Source organism: Idiotropiscis lumnitzeri, chromosome 14 (genome assembly GCF_059441095.1).
Source record: "Idiotropiscis lumnitzeri isolate Australia: NSW breed Sydney's pygmy pipehorse chromosome 14, RoL_Ilum_1.0, whole genome shotgun sequence".
NCBI lineage: Eukaryota > Metazoa > Chordata > Actinopteri > Syngnathiformes > Syngnathidae > Idiotropiscis > Idiotropiscis lumnitzeri.
Genome location: NC_142404.1, coordinates 17762460 through 17788754, shown reverse-complemented (window position 1 = coordinate 17788754; position 26295 = coordinate 17762460). Strand labels below are relative to the sequence as shown.

Sequence of the window (26295 nt, the reverse complement as noted above, 5' to 3'; positions counted from 1 at the left end):
GTTGACACTCCAGCGATCCTACATAATGAGGTAAACACACACACACACACACAAGCTGATGTGCAGCTTTTCGGCCATCGTGAAAAAATTAGCAAGCTGTAAATGCGAAAGCACTATTTTGTATGATTAAAACGAGTGACTTTTTTTCATCATAAGCTCCAATGCTACGACGGATTGAAAGTGCCAAAATTAAATGAATAAATACACTATGAAATATTAAATTCTAATTATTGTCATCAAATAATTATTTCATTCATTGATTTAATACAGAAATTATTATATATATGTTTTTACATATAATTATTGGTAATTTAATTAATGACACATTGATTTATTTAATTCCATATTTAATAAATTAATGAAACAATGAATTAATGGTTTTAATTAAACACTGTGGTGAATTATTATTTATTTAGTTTTGGCACTTTCAGTCCTCAATATAATTCTTAATTTTTATTTTTAAGTCATTAAAATAATGATTGGTTTCAAAGCTCACAGTGTGGCTGCCTTGAAGGTCTTTTCTGCAAGTGAGTTTTCCAAATTTAACACTTTAGGCGCCGCTGTTTGTACAAGCATTCGCCTGCGTGGGCCGCCATTTTGTTTGTTTACTCGTGACGTTTCCTGAAGTGACCTATCAGCAGCGACTTTCTGGAAAGCCAACAACCAATCACGTTTGTGCCCACTCACCCTCGGACGTGAGTTATTATGATGCATTAAAACTCGCACACGTTGTCGTAAAAGAAGCAACTTGGGTGTCAGTGTAATTGTTTATGGGGCATTTCGTGGTTCGTTGGTGCCCGTCGCCGGCTGTTTTGTGACGCTTAAACCGAAAGCGGATCACCCTGGGCCGGCTTCACTGAGCAGCTGAGCACCGCTAAGCCCCCATTAACTCCCGGAAATGGGCCCCCAGGGCAAAAACGTCCTGCTGTTCTTCGGTCTTCTGCTGGCCCACACGGTCCAAGGTAGGTCACCTGTGCCTAATATTTTGACACTCCTGTGCACGTATTAATACGATAACCAAAATATTAGGAACGGTCCTCACCGTGTTGACGTTATTATTTTAGCTCTACGGAAACAAAATGAAAACGTAATATTAAAAATATCATATACTATATTTTATTAAGATTATAAATACATCCATCTAAGTAAACAAAGACAATAAAGAAACGTGTTGAAAAATCATAAATTATCACGCGAATACAAATAAAAAAAATTGTTACATAAACTTAACTGTGGTAATGTATGAGACACATTTATTTAATAGTAATAGAGTGACTAATGTAATAGCAGCAAAAATGAGAAACATACTACAAGAATTATTAAATGTAAGGTATATTAGTATCATTAGTTTGTTTTAATGTACTGCTTTCACTGTCTTTATTGTTGAATTATTGCTATTTTATGCTATATTATACAGTAGATTATACTGTATGTTAAGTGCTTTGTTCCAGCTCCGGGCTGTTGTGAAATGCGCTCTATAAATAAAGTTATATTGGCATGCCCATGACCCTTGTGAGGATAAGCTGCTCAGATAATGCATGTAGTGTAAAATAAAATCTAAATTTATTTAAAAGATAGAATACATGTATATTTTAACTTCTTGACTGTATCATGCAATATGAAATAAAATGTAAAAATATATAGTAAGAAAATGAAAAGGTAACAAAAACGTATTTAAATAAAAAAAAAATCTTTCATTAACTTTACTATTAAGCCGGTGAAAATCCATATTTTTGCAAACTTTTGTAATGTATAAAAGAACAGACTGGTCAAAAATACAATAAATAAAAATCTAAATATTCGAATGACAAATGCATAGCTGACCCGCATTATCCTGGCGGTTTGGATGTGCGGTCGGACGAGTGCGCCGACGTGAGTGACACCACCTGGCAGCAGTACCGCCAGCAGAGGCAGCAGCGAGCGCAGCTGCGTGTTCGCTACTTGCTGATGACCCGAGAGCCACCGGGCTGCGCGCGGCCCTTCTACCAGACGGCGGGGAGCGCCTTCAACGCCACGCGGCCCACCAAGGTCATCGTGCACGGATACAGGTCAGATGCCGCGCCCTCCACCAGCTGCGCCTCAATCACACACTGACCAAAATTCACTTTCTGTCATTCATGCTAAATTGCCTTTGATGTTGTTTGCGCACGCTCAGGGCCCTGGGCAGCAAGCCTTCGTGGGTTTTGGATCTGGCCGAGGCGCTGCTCAGGGTGGACGACGTCAACGTGCTGATGGTGGACTGGGTGCCCGGCGCCTCGTTCGCGTACAACCTTGTGGTGGACAACTACAAGGAGGTGGCCCTGCAGATTTCCGTCTTGGTCAACCGGCTGCAGGTCGCCAACAACACAAAATTGCAATGCGTATCTTATGATTGTCTTCTTGTAAAATCGCAACTTTCCATACAAACTTTGATTTATAACATTCAAATGTTGTTCTCCTAGTTTGTGGCTTTCGTTTAGTGACATTACAACCTTTTTCTTGAATTTATTATTTCTGAGATACTTTATGAATTTTTTTATCTCCCCTTAGGACATTTTTCTCTAAATATATGACTTTCTCCTTAAATACTTTTTTTCAAAGTACTACTTTCTTTTGTGACATTGCCTTTTCTGTTTTTTTCCTTGTGACTTTGCACTTGTCCCGTTGATTATGACTTTCTTCTTTTTATTACATACGTGATTACTTTTTTCTTATGACATTGCTCCATTTCTTACATCATTTATTTCCGTACTTTCTTAAACAGACAGAAGGATGCAAGCTGGAGTCATTCCACTTTATCGGCGTGAGTTTGGGGGCGCATGTTGCCGGATTTGTGGGAACGCTCTTTGAAGGAAAGATCGGAAGGATCACGGGTAAGGCCCACCTGGATATTGCTTGATTTTGATTTTGAGTGCCATGCAGTTTTTGACTGTTGATGTTGTCCAGGTTTGGACCCGGCTGGTCCCTTATTTAAGGGTGCAGACACCTTCGACCGTCTGGACCCGTCTGACGCGCAGTTTGTGGACGCCATCCACACCGACTCCGACTGTAAGACAGTAGTCGTGTAAAGTTACATAAAATCGATTGTAAACTTTCATTTTCTCTAAATTGTCAGCAGGTTTCAACATTGCAAATCTTTACAAAATATTTCGCTTTAGATTTGGAAACTACAAACCTAAAGCTGTACGTTTGGTTATTGAAGACTAAAAAGTTTTTTTTTTAAACACCAATTCCGGTTTATTGAAGACTCACTTGTCTTTGGTGTTACAAAACACACTTTGAACGGTCCTGATGTTGTTTTATTTTGACCTGTCATCAGACTTTGGCATCTCCATCCCGGTCGGCCATGTGGACTTTTTCCTGAATGGTGGAAACGACCAGACGGGATGCGCACGATCGCGATTCGCCTCTGGTGAGAATCGTCTTACGCTAAAAATAGAAAATACACTTTGAAAAAAAAAAATGAAGTCCAGCCTCTTATGTCTTCGAATGTGGGATGAATACTTACATTTTTAAACAAAACTTGTGAAAGATACCAACAAAATTGTTGTCCATTTTGAACTCTCCGACTTGACGTGAGGATGTGTCAGTTTTGGGTTTGTTTCCAGTGTACGGCTATGTGATTTGCGACCACATGAGGGCGCTGCACGTGTACATGAGCGCTCTGAATACGTCATGCCGGCTGAGCGGCATCCCATGTGACAGCTACCAAAACTTCTTGCTGGGACGATGCCCTCACTGCGACGCTTTCCGGGGAACGTGTCCCGCCATCGGTCAGTGATTTGCAATTTGAGTACATAAAAAAAAAGTACTTCAAAATAATTAATGACATTAATTGAAATGTACTTTTCGTTGAAATGTACTTTTATAATAATAATAATTTACCATACACGAAAACTAAAGTGTATTTTTTGAATAGATCATAAAATAATAAAATAAATGACAATAAGATGAGTTCAATGTAAATAATGTGCAAACATCAGCTTTAAAAATACAATATTTGTCACAAATTTCATCTTTATTGTCATCTTATTCCACTGCGCATGTGTGTGCTTGTCTTTCAGGTTTGTCCGAAAAATGTGGCATCACTTCATCTCCCCTCCCCACCGAACAAAAATTGTTCCTCCTCACCACATCCCAGCCGCCTTTCTGCGGTGAGAATACATCAACTTGGTGCACTAAAAGTACATTGTGAATGTTGACCGGAGCTTGTGAATGCACACTTGAGGGCTCCCACCGTTCCCGATGAGCGTCCTCATGCGGATACAAAAGTAAAGCCAACGTGCGAACCGTCTCCTAATTGCGGCACCAACATCAAAGACAAAGCCAGAGGGGCAATGTCATTAGTCAGCAGAAGCAAGCTAATGAGCTCCTTTGCTGTATGTGAGTGACCCTGCACACGCAAAGGCAAAATCAATCGCGTGCTGCGGCGCGCTTGCAACAAGAACAATTCAAAGTCAGACAAAGTGATGCGTACACAAAAAAAAAAGGACACTTTTTGATACCGTTGGGAACCTAAAACATTTTGGCATCCTTCCCAAGCATCCCAATTTTTGGCACTCTTTTGAACCATACCACTTTTTGGCACCATACTAGTCCAAACAAATCATGACACTTTAATTTATTTTTTTTGTCACCATACTGTAACATTCCGAACCATAACGGATTTTGGCTCCCTAATGTCTGTTCTGAACCATACCACACCTTTCTGACCCTTACCACTTTTTCAATGGCGGGCCCAAACCCCGCGGTACTCTGAAGGCCCTTTTCCACCAAGCAGTACATTCAAGTCTGGTGCGATTAAATTGTGTTCTCATGAAGGGTACCAAATTAGCTAATACCTAGAGAAACAATTTTTGGAACGATCCGGCGTGACTGATGTCGGTGTCATGTGCCGCAGCGCATCACATCCTGCTCGTGTTGGAAGTGTCCGCTCTCGCCAAAAGCGCTGAAGTGGAAGTCACGCTGACCACTGGAGAGCTGGAGACACGACGACGACTCCGGCTGTGCGTACCACCACTTTTTGGGGCATCCTTCAAGCACACTTGTACACCGAAGTGAACCCTTTTCATCAAGCGGGACAGTTTAGTTCAGTTCACGACATATAGTTGAGGTTTCTTAAAAGTCCAACTGATCCTTATAACGTGTGGTGTGGCAGGATTTCCTCTTCCCTAAACCTTGAACTAGACTGGACCGGTAGATGGGATAAACTGATTAAGTCTCTGAATTCAAGGTCCATGGCATGTTTTTCTTATCCTAAGAGTCATCACCTTCCCCATTGGCCATTTGTAATGGTGAGATCCTTGAGGGAGGTAATAACTGCCTGCAGTGATGAATGTGTTTGTGTTTTAGTCAAACGGACACAACGGTGTACAGGATGATGCTGGCTCACCCGGTGGCGTTGTGTGAGATCCACTCCATCACCCTGAAAAACACGGGCGCTCGCTTCTACCGCCAGAACGACATCCACCTCAAGTCCGTTTGTCTGTCCCAAATCGGCTCGCCCACGTACGTCTAGACTGAAATGTGTTACGAATACGATGCTCTTGGTTTGTTGTGTAGAAGGTTTTTCTGTCATGTGCATGCCAGGCCAGTAGATGGAGATGTTTTGCAAATGTTTACTTTCAGGCTCAAAAAACAGCCTCAATACAATTTTAGAATTGTTTCCATGCCCCGCACCTCCAAGTGTTGCGCAACATTTGTTTGTATGGAGGGAGAGCTGTCAATGGGTAATATTTAAAATCATTTAGTGGGCGGAATTGACATGATCACTTGTTGCTTGGCACAATTCACAATTGTGGGATAAGGATCATTCAATGATTTTTTAAAAAAAATCCATTTTAAATTTTAAAATCTATTTTTTTTTCTGTTTTATCAGCCGCGAGGCACCACTGTGTGTGAACAACATGAACATCCGGCGAGGATCTCCATGGTCACATGACTTTGTGCAAGTGTGCAACCACTTCTGACAACCCCTTCCTGCACCAAATGCGGAAAAATCTGAGATTGACGAGAATACGGAAGGTCACAGCAAAATGGAGACCTTGGAGTAGGCAAACATTAGCATGTACGGTATATATTTTTTATTTTCTGTTTCTAAACATGAATCCTCAACTGAATGAACAATGATCTGTTGATTTTTATCCAAGAGGAGGCTGAGGGCAGTAAGAAAACAGGGCACTGAGGCCAAGTGATGAAGTCCATGTTAGCATGAGTGTTTATTGTTGTCATTTTAGACATGTTACATAAAATAGGATAAAAGTTATCAGCTAAGCATAGCCTGTACATGAAGCATTCCAGGAAGTAGATAGTTCCAAAACAACAATTTCACTGCACACTGCACTAAAGCTTTATGGAGAAATCTTGGCCCCCTGTAATTGGACAATTTCACATTATATTGGTATATGAAGAACAAAAAACATGCTAATGACTGACTATGCTAACAGATTGTTTTATTTACAGAGGACGCACGCCATACATTTAGTGTTTTTCGAACAAAATAAAATTAAATGAGCACAAGTGGTGTGTGAATCCAAAACAAAAACAAAAAAATGGTGGTCCAAATAGTGAACGTCTTGAAATTGAACGAAAGAAAACATGGTGCGGTCAGAGTTCGGGAGTGTCAGTGGGAGCTAGCGGCGCTCGACTCCTCTGGAAGCGAGCTGCTCCCCCGCTCACGGTGCCCCCTGTGGACACAAATAAGAATTACACATGACTGGGTGTCACAAAATTGAAAAATGACAAACCACACTGTGAACTCAACGCAAACCCAATTGGATCTGTTTTGCTCATTTAAACAGGTAATAACCACGCCCCATTTACACAAACTTATTTCTGGATGCTGATGAAGATTTTCCAAGAAAATCATAAACGTCAAAGAAAATACTTGGAATTTTCTGCCCAAAAGACAACCACCCACCACAAAAAAAGTCACAATTTCCCGTGAATTAATTTAATAATTTCTGCCAGAAAAAAACGTATTTTTCAGAGGAAAAAAAAATCTGTACATGTACATATCCAGAAAGTTGTATTTTTGGAAGGAGTACATTTCCGCCCAAAAGTCAGCGTTTCCTGAATACATGTTTTTTAAAGATGTATTAAAAAATATATTTATTATATATTTGGCAAAAAGTTGTCTTTTTCCAAGAAAAAAAAGTTAAAATATTGTTATTGTTAGTGTTAAAGGTGGCATCCACGCATGCAGTTGTCATCCGCCGTGCCGCCCAGGTGCAGTACTTACATGTATCTTAAGCGGGTGAGCCAGTGTGTTAGCTCCGGACCCCCTCACGCCCCCTCTACCTCAAATAATCCCTCTCACTGCCATAGTCGGTTAAGGAGCCCGCCAAGTCGGCAAAGTCCTCCAGGACCAGGCTGGTGGAGTCCTCACCAGAGGGCAGCTCCGGGTCGGATGGCCACGGCCGCCCGACCGGGTTCTCGGCCTGACGTCCCCGCTCCGGGTCCGACTCGAGGCGGGGGTGCCGGTCGACTCGCTCGGGGGGTTCGCCCTCGCTGCTCTGCGACGAGGGGGCCAGGACGTGGTAGAGGCTGGGAAGGCGGATGTCCAGCAGGACGCCGCTCTTGATGTACAGCTTGTTGTTGAGGTTGTACAGCTTCTCGGCGATGTCGTAGCCGAGCATTACGGCGAACAGGCGGCACACGTAACGCTCTTTGGACATGAGGGAGAAAAGGCGGCGGCGGCGCCACGACACGTAGCGACAGTCCTCCTCCGCTGTCAGAGTAACCTGGGAGGTAAAAATCAAATATCTTTCAAAATGAAAAGAAAGAAAAATTTCCAATGAAATATTAAATTCGATTTTAAGGCATGGTGGCGCTACCTGGAACTTTCCGTCCTCTTTGGGTCTCAGGGACTCCCACTCGGGCGAGTCGAGGAACTGGTGTGGGTGGATGTAGTGCAGGAACTGACCCTCCAGCGATACGTTGATCCTGACGTCAAAAGTGGCAAGGTTAAAAAGGCAACGAGAGATTAGAGCGCTGGAGGTCACTGATTAAGTCGGGGTGACTTTTCCCAGCATTTACATAACGATCTCCACGGGGGGACCACGAAATGCTGTACAGCACCGGGAATATTTGCTGCGTCAAGCTCGTTTGTTCGTCTGCCAGAGACGATGGATAAAGTCGTCAGGACGCTCCTCAGTCGCGGGGGAGGCTTTAAAGATAATCCTCCGACTGAAACTGGATTGCATTAAAGATTCCCTTTTTCTCCTACACGCTCGAACGTTGCGGCATCTGATCGGCTAAAATCTCTTCTTGTTCACGTTTACCGGAAAACGCCTCAGCAAAATTCAAGGCTGTTGAAGACAATATAGCGACGCATAGTCATCGGTCGCTAAAATTTGACTCCTACTAAGTTTTCGTCTCGTCCAGTGATTGCCAACCAGGGTGCCATTAATGATCATTTTTTTTATTCATCTATCTATGCTCGTGACGCATAGTGACAAGCAGAACAATTACATGCTCCTCCACTAGATGGCAGAAGGTAAACGAAAACTTTTATCCACCCGTTTCCCTTCATACAACTTCATTAAACTGAGTAAACCAAACGACATCATCATTTCAGTATTTATACCTTTGTTGACATTTTTGTTTGGTGGCATTCTGTGGCTTTTTTTCTCTGTGTAAAATGGAAGCCGTGCCCCAATAAAGGTTGGGAAATTGTTCTGCTGAACTACTTTTCATTCCATATAAAACTCGAGTGAATGAGAGTACTTGTTTAATTTTGTCAATTGTGAGGTGCTGCTCATGCAGCAAATCGGGCCGAACAGGAAGCAGAAGCAAAATATCCCTGCGGCGGGCACACGGGTTGCTTCAAACATCTGCTTGGGAAACCTTCCAAGTACACACTGACCCTGTAACGGAAGATTAGCGCTTTTTGGAATGAGCCGACCCCCGTCGTTGTGCATTCACCAGTCTGCAGACCTGAGTATGCATTTGGTTTCCAAATGAAGACTCGTCTGTCAAACATACCCACAAAGACACTTGGACTAGTTGGCACCGTGTATAGCGACAACAGATCTTTTCCTGTTGTTTTAATATTTTACAAACAAAAAAAAAACATTTACTAGAAAATAAATGATCAAAACGCAGTCAATTTTGTAGTTTGTGTTATTGAGGGATGTTTGAGAAAGCAGAGCAACAACAGTTTTTCCCTCTTGTTTTACTTTCATTCAAAAATGCATTATATTAGGAACTGTCAGGAAAAATATTTACATAACATTTTGTAAACACAAAAAAAATGAAAAGTAAAATGTTGACATTTTCAGCGAGATCCGAAAGCTCTTTGGGGGAAAAGAGTCCACCGCGCTTTGATTAATTAAACAAAGTACTTAACTCCGCCCCCCTGCACCCTAAAAGGTCATGTTTAAAATGTTTACATTTATTTTCATGAAAAAAATAATTGAAAAAAGTTTCAGTAGTTAGAATAAAAAAGGGAATTTGAGGAAGTTTATTTTTATTTTTTTTCACTGCGTCAAAATATTCACGAACATAAATCCAAGTCTGATAGGAGCAACAGTCAATGTCTCCCTCAGCCATGGCGCTTAATTCTTGTGTTATTTTCTATAGAAACCAAAAACACCTTGTTAAACACAGTTTTTAGTTTCTCATCCGAGTGAGACGTCAACATCATCGACGACATTAAGACCTCAGATACTCATGGCCCTGAACTGGATCGGAAGAATAGAAAACCCATGGTTTATGACCGCCGTAGGTCATAAATAAATCAACTCCTCCCTCTCCGGTACCGGTACTGCTTATTCTGTTCAGGGTCACAGCTGGCGTCTATCTCACAGAGTGAAAGATGGACCAGTCGCGACACGGGGCCAGTGAGATACGAGAGCTCATCATTTGTGGCTGTGCTGAAAATGTAATCAACGCTCCGGTAAGGCGTCATTTTACATGCTAACTGCTGCTGCTATAATTGTACGAGTTAATTGGTAGTGTGTGTTCAAATGACCGTCAACTTTCAAAACAAGCACAAGAAAGCATTTCTAGCATCTATAAATGCCAAAAAAACAACAGCCTTCATAAAAAAACAAAGATTCGTCTACATTGCGAATTGACGGGCCGGATTGAACATCGGGAAAACCAGTCACGCGATTTTACATTACAGTTGGAACGGACCAAATCCCATTCCTTGTTGGTACCCTCTCCACTACACTGCTAACAATGTCCAAACAGAATCGGAATCAGGCTCGAAATGGTCCAAACTTTACTGGGGATCATAATGGAACATTTACACGAGGTCCAGTCCAGGTGACCAGTTTAGGTGCGATGGTGGTAGCTGTGTTAGCTACAGAATTAGCATGGCCGCAAAGGCAATGATGACCAAAATGAGGACAACCTTTGTTATTTCCGTTTTTTTCCACAACTGTGCTCAATGTAATGGACTTTGAGCAGAATTTGAGAGATCCGGCAGCTGGATGTTATGGAAGTAACCCTACTCTTGCTATTTGAAAGCGGACATGTAACACTACTATACCCTTAATAACTTTGTTCACTACCGTTGACTTTTGGCATTTTTGGAAAGACTTAAGAAGATCTCCAGTGGCTCAAATGGATTCAAGGCTCTGGTAAGGAACCGCACCTGCATCGGCTACAAATACTAATTCACTCGCCGTTATAACTTTAGCATTGACTTCTGTGTCTTTTAAGCTGCACGCAATTATTGAGATAGTCCTCTCACTTCTTCAGGATTCGGACTAGGGATCTCGAGTGGCTCCAGTGGGTGTTAAGTCCGTGGCCGGAACTGGACCAGCACCGGTAACACTTACTACTTCACTACCCTTCACGTCTTTGCATTGTTGGACGTGAATCCTGACACAAATCTCCCATTTATCCTTTATAATGGCACTCACCAGTGGACCTCGGTCGGGAACTAAATCTGCTTTGGTCACTAAAAGTCAGCAGACTACTGAGTCATTCTACTACGACCAAAGTGAACCAGAACCAGCAAGCACTCAAGACACTCACCTGCCAGACAACAGAAAGGAGAGCTTTTCGATCGGTGTCTTGCCCTCCACTGCGTATGTCTCGCCCGCCTTCATTTCCAGCACCTTGTTCTCAAAGGCGCCTGCGATCTCCTTGAAGACTTGGATGGGCACCCCCAAAGGGAAGTAGACCACCTGGTAGAGGGTGGCCAGCTCCTCGCTGGGCAAGCCCTCCTGGTGCAGGCGGTACAGCAAGTGGCAGATCTGGACCAGGCAAGCCAAAAGCAACAAGAGGTTCCAGGTGACCACATCAGGGCCGCATACCGTCATCCAGCCCCACAGAGTCAGACACAGGAAGGACGGTGTCAGGAGGCCGAAGATAAAGAGACATCCGTAGGCCCCGCTGCCACCCATGTAGCCCAGGAACAGGATAGTGTTGCCCAGATGGTAAAGGGCACCCTCGGTGTTGTTGCTCCAGCCATTGCAGATGGGGGCGGCAAACAGGTTCTCTAAGAGACTGGCGTTCTCCTCAGTCATGTCAGGAAAGGACAGGAAAGTCAACAATCCAAGTTTATTCCCTCCGCAAGTTCTTCAGGGTTCTTCTCACGGTTCTAGAACAAGGTTCTGTTCTCATTATAAATCCCCTTTTCCATTTCGAGTGACGACTCATTCAGTTCAACCGCCGGACAGCACTGTGGAGACAACAGCTGGAGGAGGGCGGATAAGCCGGGAGGAGTGGGAGTGGGGTGTCGTTGATATGGAGTCCCCACAAGGATCACCATGTTTGGAATTGAAACCCAAGGAGGACACGAGTGGCCGACAGAAAGCAGGCCTGCTACTTAACATAACAAGCCAGAGAGGGGCAGGCAGGAAGTGGGAAGGACTTTGTCACACGATGAACTCTACAGAGGTTCTGATGGGCCCAAAAAGTTCTTGTGTTGTTCAGGTGTCCGTTTTGTCTTGAACAGGGCCAACCGAGTGGTTTAGGACGCGTCAAAACAAGATGGGCAACACTCTGTAAGGTCGGATTTCAGGTAAAAATACCCACTGCTGCTGCCTGGCATACTTTACTGTCCATCTCAATTGACAAAAAAGAAAGCAGTGAGCGGCGACCGCAGACCTCCGCCAAGGCCTGTGAAATCATTTAACTTAATGGATAAAAAAAATAAATGCAAAATAAATTACAAAAAAAATCTTTTTATACCTTGCACATTACTAGTTTATTAGTGCCCGAAGGCATCTGGGATAGGCTTCGGGATGCCCCGCGATCCATGTGAGGAGAAGCCATTCAAATAATGACTGGGTAGATTTCTAAAATAGGATGGGAAAAAAATTAATGTACTTACATCCTCGCCACTTAATATGGTATCAAAAAATTCTATTTTAACGAGCCATGAGAAATAAATTTTTAATTTTTTAAAATTAGTTAATTTTAAATTAATTACTACATTCAAAATAATCTTTATTAGTAGTCGTGTTAACTCTGTAAAGGACAAAATGGAGTTAGGTCCACGACAGAGAAGAATGCAGATATGTCAAGTCTTGACATCAAGTTATTTTTAAAAGCCTGAGTGCATACCAGGGACGCCGACCATTTGGTGGAGGGGGAAGAAGTGGGCACAGAGGTTAGGAAGACGCCACATCATTAATAATTCACCTTCCATTCTTTAAAAAAAAAACATTTTGGAGCATGAGGATGATTGCATAGAACTTTTATTCAAATTCCCACTGCATTGATCATCAAACATAAAAAAATAAATAAGTTTTGTCCTTCCAAACTTCTGCCGTTGTTGTCCATTTTGCTGAAGGAGGAACATAGGAAAAGGTTACACACATCAAGAGTGGGGGGAAAAATGCGTGTGTGTCATGATAAGGCGGCAGGCGGAACGTTTGTATCGTCAAGTTCGACCAGCTAAAATTAGCGTTTCACGCGGCCACTTGACTCTGAACATATCACTTACACCATTTCACGATGATCTAAATACGCACGCTTTATACTGAACACCTTTGTCCACTTTAAGAGATTTGTGTTCCAAAACAAAAAAACGTTTTGTTGTCATGTTTTTAAGAAAATATACCTTTCCCCTCGAGTCTGAATCACTGATATCAATTGCTTTCCTTGAGATTTGTCTTATGTGATATGGTTTGACTGACACCCGGGATTGATTGCTCTGGTCTGAATGACAACTTGGATCATTTGCTCTGGTCTGATTCACTCCATAACTCACCATTCTTTGTCATTTTGTCTGGTATGAATGACACTTCAGATCGATTGCTCTGGTCTGAATCTCTCAGCTTGATTTGCTCTCATTTGAATTGCTTTGAGGTCATTCAAACGCGTTTGAATTAATCCTGGGATTCATTGCTTTGGTCTGAGTCACTCTTTAAATCGTCAGCTCACATTGCAATCACCCTTGAATGCCATTTGGTCCCGTTTAAATTACACCTGTGTACGTTTACTCTAGTCCGAATCACTCAGCCCCCTTTGCGTTCATCACATTCAGCATTTTAAAGCCCTTTAGTCTGAATGTTCAGGAAAGGCTGCCTAAGATCACTTCATTAGGATCACCATTATGTGTCACTTTGTATGATTTGCATCAATTGCTCAGATTTCTACTGAGATTCACCAGCTGAGACAACAATTACTCACAAGACTTTACTTACCACACGCATACACACACACTCAAAAGAAAACTGTTAAATTTTGAATCCCAGCTGCCTCATGCAGTCTTTGTGGGCTTCGATGAGTTCCGTGCAGTTCTCTTCACCCTTTTCAATGATGCTGATGAGAAGATAAGTGCAATTTAATCAAGACTTTATCATTTAGTCTTTAAGTAATTCAGATAGTTACCATGCGTCTCTGACTTTCTTGGTTTCAGGACAAGCGCAGCATGGCTTGAGTGGTTTCTTTTGTTCGCCGCCCTCTGTGATGGCAGTGGGCTCCACAGCGGCAGCAGACACAGTCGACATCTTGAACCTACAACAGGACATGAGAGATTCCCTCATGAATGCCAACTCTGGTCAGGAAATTTGGCCTTTACTTTTTAATGTCATTTGGTCTGGTTTGAATCACACCTTTAAGTGATTTTGTCACATAGAATATCTTTTGTAGGTGATTGCATCTGTTTTGACTCAGAAGATTGATTGCTCTGGACTGACTCCTTTCTTAAATCGAGTTTGCTTGTTGAAATCACAAACTTGTCATTTGCTTGGCTCGTTTGCTCTGGTCTGATTCACTACTGAAATGATTTAATTGTTGTATCCATCCATCCATTATCTGTACCACTTCTCACAAGGGTCGCGGGGGTTGCTGGAGCCTATCATTAACCTTTATGACAGACTTGCAACTCATCTTGCACCTAGGATCTGTTCTGGTCTAATTTGCGTAATCTGAAAAAACCCTTTCAGTCGTGAGTCACACAAGGGACTGATTACTCCGGTCTGAAGAATTCAAACAACCGCTTTCATAACGATCATGAATGACACTTGGTTCGATTGCTCGGGTCTGAATGACACTCTTGTCAACACAGACAGGGGTTACGATATAACGTAAAGAAAAACTACCCCCATATGCTGTCACAGACTGTTCATTTGCATAAGAGTCGATTTGATTATTTATTTAATCTGGCTTTTCACCACCAATATCCAAACTTGCCAGTTTCTCAGTCAAAGCGAAAGCAAATGTGAAACTTGCAGGGCATGAGCCACTGCAGCAGTAGACACTCATTTCCTTATTTTATCCATTTGCAAAACGAAACTGGAGGTGTGTCCCAGCATCACAACGCCTGTTTAAATGCTCACATAAAACTGACTAATCACAATGTTTCGCATGACACCAAACATAACCACGACGAGCCGTGCGGCGCTGTAATGTCTTTTTAAGCGTTTTTTAGAGTACAAAATCTATTTTAGTCTACATTGCATAACGCACGTGAGGGGCTAACTCTTCACCTAGCTTAGGCAATGTCAAGACGTCGTGCGTTAAACTGTTTGAAAAGCGCCCCCGTTCTCGCATCTACGATCATAAAACGACATCGTGAAAGCGAAATGTGGACGAAAACTAACCGTCGGCAAACGTAAGACTCACTTTTAAGGTCTCTGACGTAACTTAGCAAAGCACAGTATGGAGGCTTGATCTTTCACGCTGTCACCTTCACAGAGCAACTACAAGGAACCGACGCGTTATCACGTGACCTGATCGGGCTGCAGCAAAGCCTCCTGGGATAAGTAGTCCTTATCGGGACATACCTTCATTGAATTATTATAATGATTTTTAAAATTGTTAAATCCCACAAAATAAATTAAAATAAAAATACTAAACAAAATACAGTCAAATAAATCCCACTTATTACAACAAAGTAAAATAAACCCAGTTCATTAAGTAATTAGATTATTACTACTATTAATACTGCATTGCTATTCCTATTTAATTCCAGTACTAAATTAATATAACATTACTGGGATAATGATAATTTCCCATTTGACAGAAAAAAACAACTAATAAATATGTCAAAAAGAAAGATTAAGGGGGGCACACGATAAGTGCAGAAAGCAGACCTTAAACAAACCCAACCATGCTTAGAATTAAAATAGCTCAAGATGTATGACTGTACTTTAGCTGATTGCATTTGTGTACATCTGTGCTTTAAAATTGTTTGCTGCTGCTAGATGAAAATATAGAACAAGGGGCAGACTCTGGAGTATTGAAATATGAAAAATGCATGCCTATGTGTGTGTGCATGCGTGTGTGTGTGTGTAGGCGTGTGTGTGCGTGTGTGAGTGTTTGTGTGTGAACATGTCCGCGCTGTGCGTCAGCAAAAGATGAAAATCCAGGCGTAAGCAAGCAGAAGCCCTGAGTCATTCTCCCCGGCAGCTGTGGCCTGTTTAAACAAGCAAGTAAGCAAACCATATTATTCACAGATATTCACCTTTTTTTCTTTTTTTTTGCAACACTACTGCAGACATTGCAAAATCCTCATGTTGCCTTACATATTTTTTTCAAAGGCTTTTTACACAATCTGCAGCTGCTCTTGTGTCTCTCCAAGCCTGCTGATTAGCGTTTACAGCCAACAAATTGGCTCCCGTGACGATAAAGCTTGACGAAATGAAGCCAAACATGGACTGAATGCCATCGGAAATTGCAACAAAAAGAAAAATCTGTCAATGTGGCTCTAAACAGTGAGTATGAGTGTAAAACCCATGGAAATTGAATGGAACATAAGGAAAATCTCTCAAGATCGCTTGCTCTGGTCTGATTAACTAACTTTCCTAAATAGCAATAACCTTTTTTGTCCTGGTTTAAAGCCCACCCCGTCTCCATTGCTCTGGTCTGACTCATTTGCTTTTATTGGAAGTACCCATTTATGAAATCTAATTTGCTTTGAAGTACACATAGTATCGATTTATACGGTCTGATGCACTCCTTTTGGATTTAACCTTAAATGTAATTTGGTCTAGTACGAATCACACAATGGATCAGCTGCTCTGTTCTGAAATACTCATTTGAATCACTTTTGAATGGCATTCTGTGTGGGTTGAAGCACACCTTGGATCGTCTGCTCTGGTCTGAATGAATCACCATCTCCTATTGGAATCTACTTTGAGGTCCATTTATTTGGCTTGAATCACGCTTGGGATTGTTTGCTCTTGTCTGAGTCATTCTCCTTTTTTTGGAATTCAACTTTAATGTCATTTGCTATGGTTTGATCACACCTTGGATCAATTGTTCTGGTCTGAAACACTTCTAAAATCACTTTCTCCGATTGGAATCCTCTTGTGCAGGTCTGCTTTGAGGCACACATGAAATCCATTGTTCTGGTCTGACTCCCACCATAGCTCAAAATCACTTGCTGTCATCTGGAATCACACCACGCATCAACTGCTCAGCTCACATTTGAATAAATTTCTCCCATTGGAATTCTCCACGGATATCATTTGGTCTGGACTGAAGCTCACCTGTCGTCTTTTCTGTTCTGAATTGCATGTCGGACTTTTTAATTCTCTTCTTTCTTGAGCTGCTAATAAAAGCACCATAGCATAAAAATAAAAACAATAATCTGGCAAAATCTCTTTAGACAACACATTAGATTTCGTTTACCTTTTGTGAGTGACGTGACCTCACAGTTAATCCTCTCTTCCCCGCCGCGGCATTAAATCTCTCAGAGCAAAAACAAACATTATGAAATAACTCACTCTGTGTGTACGTGCGTGCGCACATGCGTTTTGTGTGTGTTTCGTGTCGTGTTGTTAATAAAGTGTAAAGAATCCACACAGAGTTGCTGCGGAGTGCTCAGGTAACAAAGATAGAGTTTCATTACATCCCACATAGAAGAGATGGAAATGGAATGTCCCAGACTGAACTCGCTGCTCCGCACACAAGGCTCACACATGCATGACAGTAACACGCGCACACAAACGCAGACACATAATCGCACACACACAAAACCATGCACACACATGCGCACACAACCGCATGCAGAAATATAATATTTTACGAACAAATACCGAGACAAAATGCCCACACGATAAAAGAAGGGACATCAAAGAGCATTTGTACTCACACCAAGATAAGAACACGCACACACATGCCATCCATCCATCCATTCAACCATCCATCTTTTTAGTCATTCAACATCCATCCAACTTTTATTCATCTGTCATTTATTTATATGGACCCATCCATCTGACGGTTTATCATCAATCCAACATTCCCATCCATCCATCCATCCAACATTTCTCATCTTTCCAGCAATCGTTCCAACATCCATCCAATCATTACTCCAACATGCATGAAGTTATTCACCCATCCATCCATCCAACCCAAGTCCATCAACCTATCGTCATCTTTCTAATCAACATCCCACATTGTATCATCCATCCGCTTCATACATCCATCTGTTGTCCATCCACCCATCGTCCATCCATCCACCTATTAGGGAAACGTCCATTCAACTATCCATTCATCCAACATCCATGTTGCTTTACATCCAACATACATACATATATATATATCATCCGTCCACTCATCCAACAGCAATTCAACATCCAACATCAATTCTCCCATCATCCACTCTCTGTGCATGCATCCATCAGTCCAACATACATGCAACATCCATTCAACATCCATCTACTCATGAAACCAATGAATATCTGTCTATCCACCATTCATCATCCATCCATCTAGTGAGCATCCATCCATCTATCTGTGATCTAGCCATCAATCAACGCACACGTGTGCACACCGGACGCTCGAGGATGAATGCGAAGTGGACTTTAGCCTCTTGGCATGATTCATGGCGGACGACAGTCACATCGTGAATAGTTGATGAGCGCTGAGAAGAAGAGAAGGAGAGACAGAGGGGTGGTGCAGAAATAGAGAGAGACAGAGAGAGAGAGAGCGATGAAAAAGAGGGAGGGATGAGGGAGGCTGAGAGGGAGGGATGAGGGCGGGTATCATCCTCGCTTGCCTCTCCTCCTCACGGCTTCATTAAGGTCGAGCTTGGCAACGAAAAAGTAGTTGGGACGGAGCAAAAAAGACAACAAGAAGAAAAACTCCAAGAGAAATATTTTGGGAGATAGTTAGAGAAGCACTTAACTACAAACAAACTTCCAGAAGAGGAATATGGTCAAATAACTGGACTGACAGAAAAAGGAGAAATAGAATAAAAAGTGGAAGACAAATAACGAGAACATGAAGATATGATTAGAAGATCTGCAAAGAGGAACCACGACAAGCAAAGTGAGAATAACTAAACAAAAACTAGAGGAAGACGAATCAAAGTAACTCGGACAGGCACGAACCAGAACCACAAGAATAACGCCGGCAAGAACAACAAGTTCAAGTCCCAAAGAACAAGTTGAAGAAGTCGAGGCGGCATGGTCCGATGAGGCGAGCGCGTCATGCCGCGGCGGCCATGCAGAGATTAAGGGCTCCGCGGTCGGAGGCGGCGGGAGCGGGATGCGAGCGGTCGCCCTGCGGGTGGCGGGCGCTGCTGTTGCCTCAGCAGAACCGCCAGTCGCTCTACATGTACGGAAGCGAGGTGGCCGTGGAGAAGGAGTGCATCCGGCAGCTGGAGAGCGGAGTCTTCGTCATACATCCATTCAGCCTCATGAGGTACACGTGTACACATTAACCATTTCTAAAAAAATATTTGACTTTATTCTCATGCATTTAATGAATTTTAATATCCAGAACAACCATCCATCTGTTAATCCAAAATACGTACATCTAATGGATCCAACAAGCACATGTCCAAATCTCGACATCTATCTTTCCATCCATCCATCAAGGTATACGTCATCTATCATTCATCCACCCAGCAACCATGCATCTTGCTCTACATCCATCAATTTATCCATCATCCATCCAACGTATAGTTTTGTCTCTTCATCCATCCAATTTAAATTCACCCACCCATCCAACATGTCCATTCTTCTAGCCATCTATAAGACAGCAATCCAACATCCATCTATATATCAAGGAATTCAACACACATACATCCAACATCCACCCATTCAACATCCATCCAGGCACCAATACTCCTAATATGCATCCGCCCATCACTCCAACATACGGTACACACAATACATCCATAATCATCCAATATCCATCCATCCAAGCCTCTAGGTATACATACATCCATCTACCATACACCCACAAAGCCATCCAACATACATACATCCACCCATTTAATATCATCCATGATCCAACCTTCACTTCAATATCCTTTCATGCATTCATCCAAACATCCACTCTTCATAAATCCATCCAACTATCAAGTCATATCATCAAGCATCCAACCATCCGGCATACAACCCAATTATCCATCAAACATCCATCCATGTTTCCAACATCCATCCACCCATCAGTTTTCCATGTATCACAATTTAGTTCACTTTGATTGTAGTACAATACATGTTTAAAAAAAATGTTGACCACTACTAAATCCGACACGTGAAAGGAATATAACAATCCTGTGACAAAGCACCTCAATGTTAATGTTGTCAGGTGTCACGCAAGTGTAAAAAGAAGTCAACCTCTACTCCTTTAGGCATATGAAAGCAATACAATGCTGCAATTCCCATTTGTAGCAATTTATGCTGAGCACGCAGACATTTTCGGCTATTAATAAAGGCGAGGTGTTAATAATAGCCGCGTGTGAGGGGGACATTCAGGAACACTGTGGGACACCAATTCCAGGAAGAAAGTGTCGGATGAACATGATTCCCCTGCAGCCTTTTTTTTAGTTAAGTAAGGCGATCACACGCAGTTATTTGAGCCTTGTAATAGATACATACACAGTGTGTGTGTGTGCGTGCGTGTGTGTGTTTAACACAGCCTTCACTTCCAAGTTTGATGATGTTCCCCCTCCCACAGGAGCTACTACATCATGGGCATGATGGCCATCACCTTCCTCAACTTAATCGGCATCCCCATGGAGATCGCCTTCCTGGATGGAAACAGCGGGTTGGCCTGGGAAGGCTTTAACGTCTTCTCAGACACGCTCTTCCTCATCGACGTGGCGCTCAACTTCCGCATGGGCATCATCAGCGAGAACGGAGAGGTGAGGTGAAGGGGGGGCTATCAAAAGGGCAAAAAGTGATTTTCATAAAAATTGCAAAATGACAGTTTGACCCAGCAAAAGATTATTTTGTTATTTTCATCATTTCCAATGCATGCATGCAAGTGAGTCATGAGAAAGCGGTAAAAATGTGCCGGTGGTTTGTGCGTGTGTAGCATGTGCACACGATACAGAGTGCAGATGGGTCTCCGGTGATTGGCTGGCTGGATGTCACAAAAGGTGAGCGGATGAAAACCCGGATTAGCGGCTCTCACGTCAGTGTGCAGGATCTGTTGCGTGATCTCTGCGACCGGGCTTGTTAATCAGTGTTATGGAGTCAGGTGACAGATGAGAAGGCCTGGACAAACACCAGGATTACAGATGCTCCACAGAAGTCAGTCCCTACTGTTGGGTCGAGACCCATAAGTGGGTGGCGGACATCGAGAAAAAACGACAAGGGGTTCTACAGTTAATAACGGGACTGCACATATGATATTCTGACGTGACAGACGGCCTAAGAATTAATTTTCACACAATTCAACGAGGCACACTCAGCTAGCACCGTTGTCACTGTTTTTATTTGGATTGTTGTAATTATGACTTAAATACTGCGTCAGCCGAATAATTCAGACTGCTGTCAATTATGGCAACAATTAACTTCTTTTGTTTCTAAAAAAAAAAAAAAATGATGCTTAAGAATGTTCAAATTGCGATTCTTTGGATAGAGTGTCGATAACACTGCTGACAGGTCAAAGAAAGTCCATCGATGAACAATCTCACTTTAGAAGATTCTGAACTTAAGTGTAAACAGAAAGTAACCTGCAAAGACTCTCTCTTTGTCTGCCATTTTTTTTTCCCCCCCAGGAAGCAATTTTAGACATCAAGCAGATCCGAGTGTGCTACCTGAGGACATGGTTCATCCCCGACGTCATCGCTGCCTTCCCCATTGGCTACATCCTGCTATTTGCGGTAATCAAAAACGTCATAAGAATAATAATGAAAACATCAGACGACAATAGTGTGTGATTATGTTTAGGACTTGCATTACCACAACAATGACAACCCCTCTAAGACCACCCGGATGATGAGGATCCTCATGTTTGTGCGCATACTCAGCCTCATACGACTGGCACGTGTGTCCAGGCTGGTCCGCTTTTTCAATGAAGTGGAGAAAGTAAGTGGACTTAATCACTCTTGACGCCGAATATTTCCAGGAACGTTGAAGTACTTGGTCCTAGATTACAAAAAGACGCTCTTCATTTCAGGGCCTAAAGGTTCCGGGACCTCAATTTTGACTCCGATAAAAATGACCTGGAAACTACATTCGCAAAGTAGTTCATTGTGGTCCCAACACAAAATGGTCCTTGAAAAGTTCTTTTGGTTCTTAGCATTTCAACTTTCCAATCGGATGTTCAACGCTGAAATCTTACTGGACCTTTTGAAAGTACCGCCCCACAAGTCCTATTTCAGGCCCAGTAAATTACAATAAATTTAGGTAATAGTTCCGGCGACCCAAACACCAATGTGGTCCGTCAAAGGTTCCAGGAACTTACTGAACTTACTTACTTTGGGCTCGGAACTACCTTTCAACAACGGTCCAAACTTACAGTACCGTGGTTCTCCAAAGGTCCCTAGTTCTGGTCTGAAGTTCCTGACCTGTTCTTCAGGTATCCAATGCAAACTTAGAGGTGGTGCGTCTGTTCTTCCGCATCCTGTCCCTGTTCATGATGATCTTCCTGTTGTGCCACTGGAACGGTTGCATCCAGTACTTTGTGCCCATGCTCGAAGAGTTCCCAACAGACTGCTGGGTCCGCAAAGAGAATCTAATGGTATGCTCCATGTTTGCCTCCTCCAGTGCATTTGATGTGTTTGTCATACATTAGGATTTCAAATGGTTTGTTCCAGAATGCCACAGTCATCGTGAAGTACTCTTGGGGGGTATTCCGAGCCCTCTCGCAGATGATCGCGCTGTCTTACGGGTCCATGGATGCTCCAACCAGTGAGTACATATTTTGCTTAAAAATTCCCGCAGAAATCTACACTCTAAATAAAAAAAGATTTCCACAGTCCAAACATACAGTGATCCTCCAAAAGTTCCAAGAAATTTTAGTTCTTTGAACTTATAGTTATACACTCCGATTTCTTCCCCAAAGGTTCCAGAACCTCTCAAATGTTTCTTCTTTTGGCCCTGTTGAATTTCCCCCGTATGAAATTCAGGCTTTAGTTGTGTCTGTAAAGCTGTGGTGTTTTTGTAGATTATGTGGAGATGTGGATCGTGATGGTGAGCATGGTGTCTGGGTGCTTAATGTACACGGTGCTGGTGGCCAACGCCACCGCCATGATCGCCAACATTGACCCCGCCGCCAAGGAGTATAAGAGCAAGGTACACAACGCTATTCGTTTTCGATGATATCTTAAACAAGCTGATCGAGACTGAAACAGACAAATATGAAAAAGAAACACAAACGACGACTGGAACAGGTACAGAGACATCTTAGGATGCAGAAAAGGAGAAACAGAAACAAGTGGAGGTACCGGTAATTGTAAAGTGTCTCCAAAGTGAAAGCGGACCTCTCTTTACTCTTCACAGATGAGCCGCTTGGAGCACTACATGACCTTCATGAAACTCCCACCAGAGCTGCAGTTGCGCATCACCAACTATTACCAGGCACGCTACGGAGGGAAATGGTTCGACGAGAAGGAGGTCATGCACACCGTTTCGTCCGCCTTGAAGGAGGTATCAACAATAATCCACCTCCGTCTTTGCCCACCCACTGAAACATGCTGTACTCCCCTTGGACAACCAATTTCCTTTCTGTCTTTTTTTACTCTAGCAAATCCTGACAGTGATGTGCAGCCGCCTGCTCAGGAACATGCCATTGTTCCGGAACAAAGATGAGAATGTGATCATAAGCATGGTGCAGAGGCTGGACTACGAGGTGTACCAGGAAGGCGACGTCATCGTCCGGGAAAACGCGCCGGGAGACCGCATGTTTTTTATAGATCACGGCCAGGTGCTTGAGGAGAACGACGACTTCCACCGGGAGCTCTGCGATGGAGACTTCTTTGGAGGTACACTTGAATGGCGCGGTTTTAACACCAGGAATTAGAAAACAGTGGCGCAGTGTGCACACTGAACAGAGACATAAACAGAGGTCCAAGCACAGGTGCAGGTACAGGTACAAGTGTCATGTGTGGTTGCTGGAGCCTATCCTAGCTGACTTTGAGCGATAGATGGACTACACCCTGAACTGGTCGCCTGCCAGTCACAGGGCACACACAGACATTGTCACTGAGCGGGAACTGATCCCACACTGCCCACACACAAGTCACCACAGAAACTGGTCCAAGATTAACAGTAATAGGTACGGCTGCAGGAATACATACAAATGCAGATTCAGAAATCGAAACAAGTACTAGTACAGTGTCAGAAACTGATACAGATCTTCAGCATTCTGCATCTTCAGAAAAAGGTGAAGAAATTATTATAGAAACATGAAAAACTGGTACGGCTACAACTATGCAGGAACAGGAATATGCACGGATACAGAGACAAGAACAGAAACAGAAATGTCCTGCCTGCTTCAGCACACAGGATAATCCAGATCATTTTTTTTCTGCAGTTATTATTTGAGGCGAGGGGTAAATTTGTGTGTCATGTCGTGTGAAGTAGGTTCAATCTTTCCGTCATCATCTGTCTCTCTTCCAATTGTTTCCAGCAAAACTCCTTAATAATCCTCAAACGCAACTGTGATTTAAGAAAGTGAACAGCAGGTTTTCATGGATTATCCTCCCTGCTGGCATGTTCTTCCTGCTGTTGTTGTTGTCATGTGGCAAAGATAGTCGGTCTTTCGAGAGCCAAATAAATAAATAAATACAGTATGAATTAATTTAGTACCCTCTGGCAACACAGTGCCCCCTACTTGTTGGGAGGGTGCGAACACGTGCATCCACTTGTCTAAACATGGCATTCTGATTCATATTGCATTTGTGAAATATCTTTTAAGCATAAACATCTGGCCTTTTTTTTAAATGTATCTCAGTGGGAAGCCATTTTGCCTTGGACAGACGCATGCTGTCAACTGGAAATGGCGTCACAGTGCCAAAGGGCTCAACTTTCGTTCAGACAGTTTTTGACTTGACTTCCCCTTTAAGGTGTTCTGATCCTGATAAGATGCTCAGGTTCCCAAGTGTAAACACAAATAATTAACCTAAAAAAACACGACTACTGTACTGTGGAATTCATCACCAGCAAGTGGCTATGATGTGAGCATCTTCTGAACAAAAAGTAAACGTTGCATCTTCACCAGTTTGGGGGGATTTATTTAATTCTCAGCCTTTAAATCCTTCTCGTAGCTTAGCTGGCTTTCCACATTAGGGGGGGAGTTGGGTTATTTTATTACTCTAACTTGGGATTAATTGTCAGTTCTGCTTGCTCGTCAGTGCTTGCTCATTAACTGCGACTCTGCCTGTGTGTGTGTGTGTTTGCGTGTGTGCGTGGGTTTGCGTGTGTGGGGGTGCGTGTGTGTGGGGGTGTGCGTGTGTGTGTATGTGTGTTGAGCAGAGGCATGTGTGCTGACCAGAGGCAAACATCTGGCCACGGTGAAGGCGCTGACCGACTGCCAGTGTTTCAGTCTGTCCTGGGACGACTTTCAGCAGGTGCTGCAGGCCTACCCGGACGTGCGCAAGGATTTGGACAGGATGGTGGAGATGGATGCGGGATTTGCGTGAGAAAGTAGCCGGAACAGATAACGTGACAATACGACGACATTTCAGGCCAAGGGTCGGGCAAACCTTTTTGCTCAAGGGCCACATTTTGTGATTTTTAAACAGTCAGATGGGACAGCTCATAGATGTGGTTTAAAATAAATCATTTATATGTAAAATACTTCATTTTAAATTAAAACTATATCAATAATTGTATCTTATCATTTATTTTCTATATTATTACCGGTAAATAGAAATGCCTATTCTCACTTTATTGAAGAATTTATAATTAGAAATGTTCATTTGCATAAAAAAAAGAAAGTTAGAATGTAAATACATTCATTGGTATGATGATTTACTAGCGTACCGATTTTTTGGGAGTTGCCATTGCTGTACTTTGCTCACCTCTGTTTTAGATGCATCCCTCATTTTAGTCATCACAGCAATAATAATCAATAAAGACCATCAAACGCTCTCTGTTCCCTCCTGAATGTAGCCGTCTCTTTGCAAGACCTGCACAGATGGCGCAAACTATTTTTGGTTAAAGTAAAAAAATAAATAAAGAAATGGAAATACAAACACAGTCTGGACACTGTCCGCATAAAGGTGCTGTAGTACATACAACATTGCAGAGTTATCCACCTAATTGCTTTGTAGTGGTTTGTACAACTTGGATGTACCCTTCAAAATGTAGACTAATAGAAAGTATTTGTATTAATATTAATGTCTTAATCACTAATTATTATTGTAGTTATATACCATATAATCTAAAAAAGATCCTATATTTAAAAGAAATGTAGTGGTGGTGGTGGGGGGTGGGGGGTTAAGTGAAAAGGGTGTCTTTTTTTTCAGAAAAAGCTGAATAATTTTCCAGAAATAAATAGTGGCTCGATTTCCATATACAGTATTTAATAATGATGATCAAGATGTATAGCGTATAATTAGAAATGCATATCATCCATATCACATAGTGTATATCATTATTTATTGTGATTATGCATTATTATTGTTAGTGTAATAGTTATGTGGAAACCTGATGCGTAACAAAACAGACCAGAGAAAGAATATATTCAGAACATTATTATCCTCCCCAGCAAAAAATT

The 26295-nt window shown here is 42.4% G+C and overlaps 4 protein-coding genes and 1 long non-coding RNA gene across 10 annotated transcripts; 3 read left to right on the top strand and 2 right to left on the bottom strand.

The window, feature by feature from the left end:
- Positions 1–347: 347 nt before the first annotated feature.
- pla1a (phospholipase A1 member A) lies at positions 348–8610 on the top strand. Its single transcript, XM_088315871.1, has 11 exons — positions 348–962; positions 1820–2048; positions 2156–2333; positions 2744–2852; positions 2926–3027; positions 3299–3391; positions 3588–3752; positions 4044–4133; positions 4880–4985; positions 5332–5487; positions 5858–8610. Exons 1-11 carry the CDS (start codon positions 899–901, stop codon positions 5946–5948), a joined length of 1383 nt encoding a protein of 460 aa, XP_088171997.1. The 5' UTR covers positions 348–898; the 3' UTR covers positions 5949–8610.
- On the bottom strand, positions 6174–11684 carry popdc2 (popeye domain cAMP effector 2). 4 transcript variants are annotated; one of them, XR_015846562.1, is made up of 4 exons: positions 10969–11674; positions 7815–7923; positions 7220–7721; positions 6174–6665 (listed from the first exon to the last, which is right to left on the bottom strand). XR_015846562.1 is itself a non-coding variant. In XM_088315873.1 (4 exons), the coding sequence occupies exons 1-4, from the start codon at positions 11460–11462 to the stop codon at positions 6586–6588; spliced, it is 1038 nt and encodes a 345-aa protein (XP_088171999.1). In that variant the 5' UTR covers positions 11463–11673; the 3' UTR covers positions 6174–6585. The 4 variants fall into 4 exon arrangements, 2 of the variants coding, with proteins under 2 accessions (XP_088171999.1, XP_088171998.1); XM_088315873.1 differs by having other exon boundaries at positions 7367–7721; positions 10969–11673; XR_015846561.1 differs by having other exon boundaries at positions 7220–7923; positions 10969–11684.
- On the top strand, positions 9903–12971 carry LOC148323824 (uncharacterized). Its single transcript, XR_015846563.1, has 3 exons — positions 9903–10568; positions 10690–10758; positions 10857–12971. It is a non-coding gene; the product is annotated as an uncharacterized LOC148323824 (long non-coding RNA).
- cox17 (cytochrome c oxidase copper chaperone COX17) lies at positions 12621–15158 on the bottom strand. Its single transcript, XM_088315875.1, has 4 exons — positions 15013–15158; positions 13777–13902; positions 13590–13707; positions 12621–12727 (listed from the first exon to the last, which is right to left on the bottom strand). The coding sequence occupies exons 2-3, from the start codon at positions 13893–13895 to the stop codon at positions 13623–13625; spliced, it is 204 nt and encodes a 67-aa protein (XP_088172001.1). The 5' UTR covers positions 13896–13902; positions 15013–15158; the 3' UTR covers positions 12621–12727; positions 13590–13622.
- LOC148323822 (potassium/sodium hyperpolarization-activated cyclic nucleotide-gated channel 2-like) lies at positions 13877–25666 on the top strand. 3 transcript variants are annotated; one of them, XM_088315869.1, is made up of 12 exons: positions 13877–13945; positions 15685–15821; positions 15930–16103; positions 20302–20488; positions 21350–21454; positions 21522–21659; positions 22153–22314; positions 22391–22484; positions 22741–22868; positions 23076–23222; positions 23320–23557; positions 25050–25666. In XM_088315869.1, the coding sequence occupies exons 3-12, from the start codon at positions 16051–16053 to the stop codon at positions 25214–25216; spliced, it is 1419 nt and encodes a 472-aa protein (XP_088171995.1). In that variant the 5' UTR covers positions 13877–13945; positions 15685–15821; positions 15930–16050; the 3' UTR covers positions 25217–25666. The 3 variants fall into 3 exon arrangements, with proteins under 3 accessions (XP_088171995.1, XP_088171996.1, XP_088171994.1); XM_088315870.1 differs by lacking the exon at positions 13877–13945 and having other exon boundaries at positions 15679–15821; XM_088315868.1 differs by lacking the exons at positions 13877–13945; positions 15685–15821; positions 15930–16103 and adding an exon at positions 18406–19038.
- Positions 25667–26295: the final 629 nt, after the last annotated feature.

Coding starts and splice junctions, on each gene's coding strand:
- popdc2 (XM_088315872.1), bottom strand. CDS start 11,462: ATGACTGAGGAGAACGCCAGTCTCTTAGAGAACCTGTTTGCCGCCCCC. Junction 7,924..10,968: donor TCCTTTCTGTTGTCTGGCAG/GTGAGTGTCTTG, acceptor TTTTGACGTCAG/GATCAACGTATCGCTGGAGG. Junction 6,666..7,366: donor CGACCCGGAGCTGCCCTCTG/GTGAGGACTCCA, acceptor TTGTGTCCACAG/GGGGCACCGTGAGCGGGGGA.
- cox17 (XM_088315875.1), bottom strand. CDS start 13,895: ATGTCGACTGTGTCTGCTGCCGCTGTGGAGCCCACTGCCATCACAGAG. Junction 13,708..13,776: donor AAGAAAGTCAGAGACGCATG/GTAACTATCTGA, acceptor TCTTCTCATCAG/CATCATTGAAAAGGGTGAAG.
- LOC148323822 (XM_088315868.1), top strand. CDS start 18,809: ATGAGGCGAGCGCGTCATGCCGCGGCGGCCATGCAGAGATTAAGGGCT. Junction 22,485..22,740: donor GTCCATGGATGCTCCAACCA/GTGAGTACATAT, acceptor GTGTTTTTGTAG/ATTATGTGGAGATGTGGATC. Junction 22,869..23,075: donor CCAAGGAGTATAAGAGCAAG/GTACACAACGCT, acceptor TACTCTTCACAG/ATGAGCCGCTTGGAGCACTA.
- pla1a (XM_088315871.1), top strand. CDS start 899: ATGGGCCCCCAGGGCAAAAACGTCCTGCTGTTCTTCGGTCTTCTGCTG. Junction 2,049..2,155: donor GTCATCGTGCACGGATACAG/GTCAGATGCCGC, acceptor GCGCACGCTCAG/GGCCCTGGGCAGCAAGCCTT. Junction 4,986..5,331: donor ACACGACGACGACTCCGGCT/GTGCGTACCACC, acceptor TTTGTGTTTTAG/TCAAACGGACACAACGGTGT.